Source organism: Choloepus didactylus, chromosome 3 (assembly GCF_015220235.1).
Source record: "Choloepus didactylus isolate mChoDid1 chromosome 3, mChoDid1.pri, whole genome shotgun sequence".
Taxonomy (NCBI): domain Eukaryota; kingdom Metazoa; phylum Chordata; class Mammalia; order Pilosa; family Megalonychidae; genus Choloepus; species Choloepus didactylus.
In genome coordinates this window covers 212,671,005-212,681,768 of record NC_051309.1, presented here as the reverse complement: position 1 = coordinate 212,681,768, position 10,764 = coordinate 212,671,005, and the positions used below count along the sequence as shown (strand labels likewise).

The window sequence follows — 10,764 nt, the reverse complement described above, 5'->3', positions numbered from 1 at the left end:
TCCCTTTTATCAAACTACTTGCTTCCTAAGTAACTTATACTTTTAGCTACAGATGACTTTGACTTGTTACAAATTAAATGAGAAGTAGTATATCCATTTATCTTGTTTTCTAAACTATGGAAAAGATAATATTGTTAAATGTACATAATTGTAAATCTTGACTACTTTTAGTAATGTCTTACAAGAGCTGTTCTTTATTTATTTCTTAATGATTTTTATAATAGTCTTCAAAATTCATTAACACAAGCATCTGAATTTGTTATCTGATTTGATGATGACAGGGTGGTCATTTAGCAACAATTAAGGTTTTAAAACTGCAGTTCTAAGGTTTTGACAAAAATATACTTAAAATACATAAGACTAATTGTATTAAAAATATTGTCAGACCTGGAACTCAGAGCTAAACTTAGCAGATATGAATGTCAGCATTATTAGCACATATAAAAACTGTTAAAAAAAGCTGAAAAAGAGTCCAGACTTCAACTAGAGATATGAATGAAGCAGATGTGGTTAGGACTAGGGCATATCGGGCCAAAGGATAAAGGTCAATACTGACTGTGTTTTAAAACTTCAAATTCCATGTGAGACCTAGGGAAGAGAAGTTTAGTTGCTGCAAGATCTGTATTTCCTGAACAATTTAACTCATACAGTACCATAATTACATGGAACTTTGAAGAGGAATTGAGACCTGGTAGGTGTGCATAGGTTAGTGGGAAATAGAGGCACATCCCAAAGTAATTTGGACAGAGAATAAAAATATATAGGCAGGGCCCCCCTGAGGAGCAGGGGGGAGAATGCGGAGGTGTTGGGCTTCCTCACCTGGATTGTCGCTGATGTTCTCACAAACATTGAGGACTGGTGGTTTGATGTGCTGAGCCCTCTATCACGGGACTTGCCCTTATGAGGCTCATTACTGCAAAGGAGAGGCTAAACCTGCTTATAATTGTGTCTAAGAGTCTCCCCCTGAGTACCTCTTTGTTGCTCAGATGTGGCCCTCTCTCTATAGCTAAGCCAAGTTGGCAGGTGAACTCACTGCCCCCCAACCCCAAAGTGGGATCTGACACCCAGGGGTGTAAATCTCCCTGGCAATGCAGGATATGACTCCCGGGGATGAATCTGTACTCAACATCATGGGATTCAGAACATCTTCTTGACCAAAAGGGGGATGCGAAATGAAACAAAATAGTTTCAATAGCTGAGAGGTTTCAACTGGAGTCGAGAGGTCACTCTGGTGGGCATTCTTACGCACTAGATAGATAACACTTTTTAGGTTTTAATGCATAGGAATAGCTAGAAGTAAATACCTGAAACTATCAAACTCCAACCCAGTAGCCTTGACTCTTGAAGACGATTTTACAGCAATGTAGATTACAAGGGGTGATTGTGAAAGCCTTGTGGATCACACTCCCTTTATCCAATGTATGGATGGATGAGTAGAAAAATGGGGACAAAAAAACTAAATGAAAAATAGGGTGGGGGTGATTTGGGTGTTCTTTTTTACTTTAATTTTTTTATTCTTATTTTCACTTTTTCTGGTACAAGGAAAATGTTCAAAAGTAGACTGGGGTGATGAATGCACAACTATATGACAGTACTGTGAACAACTGATGATACACTTTGGATAATTGTATGGCATGTGACTGTATCTCAATAAAATTGAATTTAAAGAAGATATTGGTCAGAAAAGGCTCAGAAACTAGCAAGTTTGATTTCCCAATCCTTTCTGAATATGCTGGATTAAATAAAGTTTCTCGAAGTGAAGGATTAACAGGTGAAATTAATAATCACTGAGAAATTTGGGGTTACATCTTCAAATCGGAGGGGGAGTAATCCCAAATTAACAAAATCTTCTAAAAGTCAGGCAACTACCAACTCGCTGCTTTCAACAAAAGGAATAAAAAACGAATAATGTTGTCAGCTGAAGGATGATCAAAAAGTCACTTTTGATAATGGATCACAATCAAATTTTTGGCACGGAGTTAAGGGAAATGAGTAAATTGCTTTAATAAACCTCCTTCCACTCCCACCTATTTACTTGGGGTCTGCTTTTCAGCACTTACATAAGGAGAAATGAAAAACAGAATTGATGCTGACCCCTCTTTCATTCTAGCAATGGCATACTTATTTAAGATACGTAAATCAGTTGAAAATTAATCTCATTAAGAGGATTTCCCAAAAGTTTGCATTTTAATAAGTATCCAAATTTTAATAAATTTATATTTTGATCAATTATGCAAAACAATTTTAATAACTCAACATATAAAAATTTTAACAGCCTTAAGATCACAATACATTTAAAAACTTTTAATTTACTTATTTTTATTGAAGAGATGTATGATAGTGTGATCAATATGAATTTCAGCCATAAAAATATATTAATAAAATCCTTTGATAACAAAACTCCAAGAATATGAAAATCAGATCTAATGGAATTGGTCCCTGCCCTGCATCCCAGATCCCTATTTCTAACCAAGAGAGGTGAAAGTTCTAATCATCTATAAGTGGTGACAGGTGGTGGTGGTTAGAAAATGACTACCTCATGATCAGTTCAGTGAATGGTCAGATTGTACAATAAAAGTTTCACCGTCTTTATTTTTATGTTTTTTGTGTCAGTACAGACTGAAACTTACTTTTTTGTCAATAACCTGACTCCACATTTTCAATTTTGGGGGTCCCACATACATAATGGTGGTATTTTTCTGTATTACATTAGGATAAAATCTTGTGGGGAAAGAGCATAAATGATGCAAAAATCTAAATATATTTATGTATTTTTCATATGGAATATAGTATCAAATTTCTATGGTATGTAGCTTCAATTGGATATATGAGTGATGAAAGTTTTGTTTTAAAAAAACATCAGTTTTGTTTTAAAACTCTGCAAGGGAGCACAGTTTTTTTAAACTTTTTTTAAAAAAACTATTAGAAAACACAAATACTTTAGCAAAAAAGTTTGAAAGTCAATGCTCCAGAGGAATGGTAAGCAGTGACCTTCTTTAAGGCCAGAGATGCTGAGAGCAGATTTTCTATCAACAAGGCATAGACTGAACAGAGTGAACTTAATATTTGTTTTCTTGTCCTGGCATCTAGTGGTAAAGCCAAACACAGACAGAGATTAAACTGTTCTGCTATTGAGTCAAAAAGGCTCTTAAAAATTTGTTTATGGTGCATAGTAACCAGACAAAGGGGCAGGTCCTATCTATGACTCTGCCCAAGCAGCAACTCCTTTTATCATAGAATGGCCAAGACTTACGCTTTCCACCCTTTGCAATTTCAGGAAAAGGTACTGGCCTCATGGAACATATTTTACCATCACAAATTATTTTTAACTGAGCATCCACTATGTGGTAGGTTCTGGGAATGCAACATGTAAGGACCTACAGTTCAAGAATTCATAATCTCCTTGGGGAAAAAGAAAAAAACAAAATACGAATCTGTCTAGTGCAAATTAAGGGTCCAATGAGTATAACAAAGTGCAAAGGGCAAATGGGAGTTATTGCCAAAAGCCAGGGAGTCTGAGAATGTGGTGGCTAGAATCAAAGTGGATCTTAAAAACAAGAATCAGGGAGTTCAAGATTGAAGGGATAATCTGATGAGGACAGAAGGAGGATGGTGCAGGTGTGATACAGGTATGATGGTGGTGAGGGGAAGAGCGATTAGTCCAGAGCCGATGACTGCTTTAAAAGTTGGAAGACAGCTAGAAACCAGACTCTCGACGTCTGAAATGCTAAGTGAAAGCTGGATTTTATCCAAAGAGAATTACGAAGGTTTCTAAGATCAATGTGCAAAACCACATTTTAAGAAGATTTTTATGCGTTAATAAATAAGGAAAAGAAAGCAAGAAAAAGCGACAGCCTGGGTTAAAAAAAAAAAAAAAAAAAAAAGGCAGAGTGAAAGCAGAGACTGGAGTAAGGATAATGTGACTGAAAAATAATCAAAGGACATTGTGTTAAAAGGGGAAGCCATGAGTAACTCTAAGGTTTCAAGCCTATGTGACTGTGATAATCATGGTCCCACTGAACAAAAATAAATGTGAAAAGAAACCGGATTTATGTTTGAGGGAGTGGGGTCAGCAAGCAACAATGAATATTCGAAGGGGAAGGTCCAATCTCCAGCCCATCATCATCACCACCTAAGATGTTGATACACTAGCAGGTAGAATATCATAAGCTTTCTCCTAATTTGTCCTCTTGGTCAATTAAATAATAAGTAAAAAAGAACTAGCATTTTTAACCTGCTATTGATCATACTATATGCCCCCACAATCATTTATTAGTAATAAAATTCACTACTTATTATATACTTTGGCAAGTTAATAACTTCTCTGTACCTCAATTTTCTGATCTGAGGTCTACCTCAGGATTCTTACTAAACAATGGATTTATGGTGCTCAATAAACAATCTTGTTGTACCTTAATATTCAGCTCTAGGTTCTCATGTTACCACAATTGATTTATTTTTCATTGGTGGAATTTATATGTTTCTCTAGATCAGGGGTCTGCACACTTTTTTTTGTAAAGGGCCAGATAGTAATATTTTCAACTTTGCTGGCCAGAGGTTCTCTGTTGCAACTACTCAACTCAGCTGTTATAGCACAAAAGCCACCAGAGATACTCCGTAAACAAATGAGCATAGTGGCTGTGTCCCAATAAAACTTTACTTATGGAAATTGAAATTTGATGTCATATAATTTTCATGTGTCTGAAAAAAGTAAAAATCTTAATATTTCATATCATTTAGAAGAGTAAAAACCATCCTTACCTTACAGGCCACACAAAAACGGGAAGGACAGGATTTGGCTCCCTGGGTTTATGGGCCTCTGCTCTAGATTAACTAGTTTATGGGCTTTGGAAGCTTTGTGGGGAAGGACAGACTTGAAATACAGGTTGATGGGGCAGGGGAAAGATGAGACTTCTAAGAGAAAAAAAAATATCTAATAGCAGAAAACTATGTGCAAAACATTGTAGCACACACTGTTGGAATCAAAGATGTAGAAGTCACACTCCATGCTCTCAAGGAGCTCATACTTCTCCACAGTAGCTTAGAAACTGAAGGTCTTCCTTCAAAATATAGTATGTCCAATCAGACTTCTACAATGCACATAAGCAGGTTCATGTATGAGGCTGGTAGTTTCTTTGGCAACCTTACCTACAGCCTAGGCCAATGTGCCTTATTATCTTGACCACTCATGCTTCTTCCTCATCCCAGTAATTGCACTACCAGCTCCTTTCCTCTCCTCCAAATTATTCTGTCTTGTATTATCATTTCTGGGATAACACTCAGGATAGTATATTAAGGAGAACAAATAAACTGGATCCATCTTAAGAAAAATGACCATTTAAACTAGTCTGCAAAGATACCATCTTCCTTTTAATAGGTAACATATTAGTGGCTCCTATGACAGGTTTTCATTTCAATGCAGGTAGAAACTGGTCTCCTGGAGGCAGGTTAAATAATAGGTCTATCTTTTAGAAAAAAGATACTTCAGAAAAAGACCTTTTTCAGAGAAAATGTTTTAAATAGTTTGCCTAAAAGACACAAAACAAATTTTTAAAGGACAAAATACAGAGCTTCAGCTGGCTCTAAACACTGGATCTGACATAAAAAAGCAGAAATCCAATATGTCAGAGCAATTGGAAAGGAGAAGAAAAGGAAACTAACAGAGCTGATGAATGAAAAAAAAAAAGGGTTATTTATAAAAATTAACAAGATTAAAATATCACTAATATTGCCTTGATTGGCATACTAGAACAGCATTTGTCTTAAGCATTTTCCTTGCAATAATTATCAGTACTGCAAACCTGAAAGACAACACAATGTAAATCAAAGAGTAGAAGCAGTACTTCTGATGTTTACGGTCAATTCATCAAAACAGGCCAGACTGGTCTCAGCACAATCTCCAAACAGTCCATTTGACAGAAGGAAAATGACATTTGGGGGGAGGAAAATGGTGGGAAAAGGCAGGAGGAGGGTGGAGACTCAACCAGAGTCTCTGATTTAAAATTAGTTGGGACAGGTAAAGCACCACCAGATAAAATATTGGGTTGAGTTAACAGGATACTGAGAACTTACAATGTTGAAGGTCTTAAAAAGAAACACAAAATGAACTTGTCAGTACTTGGCAAAAAGAAAAATAGACAAAAGAAATTAGCAGCTTGATTTTATAAAACAAAACAGAAAGGGAGGGAGGCAGTGCCATATTTCCTTGTCATCCTCAGATTTCACAATTGCAGTTTCAACTATTGATGAGCAACTCTGGAAGCCGGTGACAGGTAATCACAATTTGGCTAAGCCATGAATTTAAATCATACTGTAAGTAGCTATGCGGAAAAATCACCTAAGGAGCGTGCCTAGTTGACCTGGCATCCAGCTCTCAACAGTGATTTGCTCCTCTGCTCTGATATAACTCATTAAGGATTTGAAGGAAATTCTTAAAAATTTTCAGTAATACTTTACAGTATATTATATAGTGCTATTTGGGACTCCCAAAATTCTTAGAATATATCCCTCTCATTCCACCAAGAGTTTACTGTATAAACCTGAAACAACTAGATTTTCACTGTTTTAATGTAATCTATACTGGTTTTTCTAAGGATATCATATTCTCTTCTGTCTTCTGTTATGCACATTATTCTTTATTATGCTGACTGCACAACTACTAGTCAAAGGAAGAAATTCATTCATTCGTGTTTGAAACCCATAGCACCGTGTAGAGAACTCTCATGCCAAGAAAAAATGCCTACTTTCCTACTATTCTCCTATAGATCAAGGTTGGAAAACCTCTATGAAATTCACTTGATGGTAACATATAAATCATTAAAATAAAGTAGCATCACAATTATTAGATGGTAAAAGAAAAGAAGTAAGCAATGTCAAAGAAATTGTTCCATGAAAGCTATGGAGGGAAATTTAATTGTGAAAATACATATTTTTAGCCTCTAGTTAAGAAGTTTTACTTCGTCAGCCCCATAAATGCATTTTTTTTTAGACTTAGTTAAGAACTAACTTTTCAACATTTATTGGTCACTTACTATGTAAAATCAGACTAAACAAGTATTTTTTTGACTAATTGCATTGATGGCCAAGAGTACTTTTATTTTTAGTAATAAATACATAAGATATGGTAGAAAGCATTATTTGACTTTATTAACCTCATTCATAATATTGAATACAAATGCGAAATTAAGTGGTGGCCCTTCATTTTATGTCTGCTTCAAAGCATGGTCTCTTAAGATTTAAGAATTGGGACTAATATATATAAGAAATAGGGGAACCAAAAAATAAAAAAATAAAATAAAAAACCTCATTGATTTATCTATGTATTATAAAGTTCAAGCTACATACAGCCCTTGTGATATTCCTTAGTATTTTCTTCTATTCATTAATTTCATCAGTAACTGAATTTTTAACAAAACCCCTATAATTTTTCATGTCTTCCAGTTATGAGTTGAAAAGAAATGTAGGTAGATATGTGTACCAAGTACTTTATGAAATTCATCACATATAGCTGAACTTCACATATAAACTTCAAAAATCAAAAGGACGATAATCTTAAAACCAACAGGCTAGATAAAGCCTGCCTTACAATCTTCTGTATTTTAAGAAATGATTGTTATCTAATGATGTTAATGTAAAATACATTATATATTTTAACATCAATAAGATATGACATTCAAGAGGATAGCTAACTAAAACCTTGCATTTTAAAACCAAAAAGAACACATCCTGGACACCTTAAATTATAAAATACAATTCTAAGCAGGAACTGTTACTGTGCAACAAGTACTGCCCATATCAAAAGTGCTGGTGACAAAGAATTCAGTATGCCCTTCCCATAAAAGCTGTTCACATACATATATATATTTGTCTACTTCTATACTGTTATAAGATTTGAAATGTTTAAGGTGCTTGAATTTTGGACTGCAGGACTAATTCAATGAGCATACATCTACTACCTCTTTGTAGTAACTCCAGTTAGAGTGAATGATCCAGGGACAAAAATGCTGTTATTTTCTAGAATGTGGCATTTGTGGAGCTGGAGTGCCCTCTATTGGTATGGAAGAGGACACACTCATTAGCTGTCCTGCATGCATTTTCTCATTAATTCGGAGTTCACATCCATCCTGAAGCATTCGAACTGCTATTCGGGCAATATTCTTAGAGTCATCAAGACCACTGTGAGGCCGCCCATCATAATTCATTCCAAGTTTTTCAAGCATTACAGTCAATTTGGTTTGGCCTCTAGGAACCTGAAAAATAAACAAGCAGCTTAGTAAATAATTCTTTACTATTCACTAAACTACAGTACAAACCAGTTAAGTAAAAAATAAGAAACTAAAAATTAGCAGTACTGGTTAATAAAGTTAGGCAAAGGATAATACTCTTAGTCAAATGAAGCAAACAGACAACTCAGACTTTCAGAGCTTTAAAAAATCTTTGAGTTTTAGTTGAAAACACATAGGAACAGTCAGAGATCCTCAGACATCTAAAACTTTGCAGAGTTTCATAATCTAACAAATCATTTATTAAATTGCAAAACCACCTTTATAACCCATACTAATTCTTTTGCATGGTGCTTTTCTGTAATGTATTACTTGTTCATTGACTACTTAGACAGATATACCCTAAAATATGTAGCCTTTCTAGATGACTAAAGGGAATGAAGATCAAGGATGCAAGATAATATAGCGTGGTATTTTCAAACCATTTAAACACCTGGTCTATTTTGAAAAATACAAAAATCTCACATATGCCCCAAATTTCAATATGCTCCTCCCAACTGTCAGAACCACTGTTTTTTTTTTTCTACATATCCCTAACAGGAAGTTTTACGTTTTATATTTTGTAGTATCTATAGCGATGTCACCTACAAGTCTTTGAGGCTCAGTCTTCATCTGTAAAAACACTTCAACTGCAGTGTTAACTCACTGAGTTTCTGGGAGAATCACAAAGATAATGAGGTGAAGGCACAAAGATGAACATCAACAATTATCTTAAGCTGTAATACTACAATGCACTCGGGACCTTGCACTAAATACCACCTAGTAAATGTGCTTTTCAAAACAACTTTTATTATCTGTTTTTATTCTCAAAGCTTTATCTTCCTCTTGTAGCCCTTATTGGCAACTCCCAACTTCCTACTACTGGAAATAAATAGGTAGGATAATGGGTAAACAAGTTTATTCAAAGTGGGTGAAATTTAAGAGGAAAAAGTCTCTGATACCTACACTGTGAGACTGGCTTCCATTGTGAGAAAGTCTTCTGTTACTCAGTTCTCAAATATTCTGGATAGGGAAAGCAGCATGATAGGAAGTTACTGTACTTCCTACTAACCTTTTCAAAAACCTTTTGTATTTTGAAAAAATTTCAAACTTACAATTCAAATTGTAATTTCAGTAATACAAGCCCCATAAAAACAACTGAACATATGTGTATTCCAAGAAACCCAGATCCACCAATTTTAACATTTTGCCACATTTGCTGTATCATCCTATCTATTTACTTATCTATCTACTGACCTATCTTTTGAAAGCAGGTTGCAAATATAATCCTTGAACACATTTATATACATTTCCCACGAACAAGGATATTCACTTAAATTAAGTGCAGTTACCAAGTTCAAGAAATTTAACATTGATTAGAGCTTACATTCTATATTCCAATTTTTTCTTACGTCCCAATGTCCTTTTGAGCCTGTTCTCTATTCTTAGATACCATCCAGCTATCAGGTATTGCATTTGTCATTGTCTCTTTAGTTTCTTTTTTTTTTTCTTTTAAATTGTGGAAAGATATATACAAGTTAAATCTTCCCATCCAAAACCCTCCCAAACAACCTACTCAATGGGATTAATCACATTCACAATGTTGTAGTACCCTCACCATAATCCATTGCTAGAACTTTCCCTCCACCCCAAACAGAAACCCTATTTTGCTTTAACTTCCTATGGCCCCTACCCCCCACTCCTGGTAACTAGTACTCTATTTTCTGTCTCTGTGAGTTTGAATATTCTCTGATATTTTCTTTGTGGTTAACATGGAGCTTAAATTTAACATACCAAATCTTTAACAACCTCTTTTTCTTTGATACCAACTTTACTTCAGTATCATCTCATAAACTATGCTCCTATACCGCTTTGTCCCCCCACTTATGTACTTCTTGTCAGAAACTGCGTATTTATACATTATGAGTCCAACACCATTGATTTATCATTACATTTCATACATTTGCGTTTTAGATCCTATAGGAAGTAAAAAGTGGAGTCACAAATCAGAAATACAACAGTACTGGTATTTATATTTACCCATGTCATTAGCTTTACTGGTGATCTTTATTTTTTCAGGCTTTGGTCAGTTGTCTAGTATGCTTTCTTTTCAACCTGCAGAACTCCCTTTACCATCTCTTGTAGGGTTGCTCTGGTGGTGAGGAACTTCCTCAGCTTTTGTTTATCTGGAAATGTCTTAATCTCTCCTCATTTTTGAAAGACAGTTTCACTGAATACAGAATTCTTGGTTGGCAATTTCTGCTGTCAGTACTCTAAATATGTCTCTATTGTCTTCCTGCCTCTGTTGTTCCTGATAAGATATCAGCACTTAGTCGTAATGAGGGTTCCTTGCATGTGACACATTGCTTCTCTCTTGCAGCTTTCAGAATTCTCTGTTAATCTTTGGCATTTGACAGTCTGATTACAACATGGCACAGTATGATCTACCTGGGTTTATTCTGTTTGGAATTTATTTGTTGCACACCTTGGATGTGTGTATTAA

The 10,764-nt window shown here is 35.1% G+C and overlaps 1 protein-coding gene across 2 annotated transcripts in view; it reads right to left on the bottom strand.

Moving 5' to 3' along the window:
- Positions 1–5,463: 5,463 nt before the first annotated feature.
- The window catches only part of ERI1 (exoribonuclease 1), a 50,220-nt gene continuing 44,919 nt past the window's right edge, over positions 5,464–10,764 (bottom strand). Inside the window, exon 7 of one of the 2 annotated variants that reach the window (XM_037831278.1) lies at positions 5,464–8,249. In XM_037831278.1, the coding sequence (XP_037687206.1) occupies positions 8,007–8,249 (243 nt within the window). In that variant the 3' untranslated portion in view covers positions 5,464–8,006. The remainder of the gene's footprint in view (positions 8,250–10,764) is intronic. The other variant, XM_037831277.1, reaches the window with a different exon arrangement.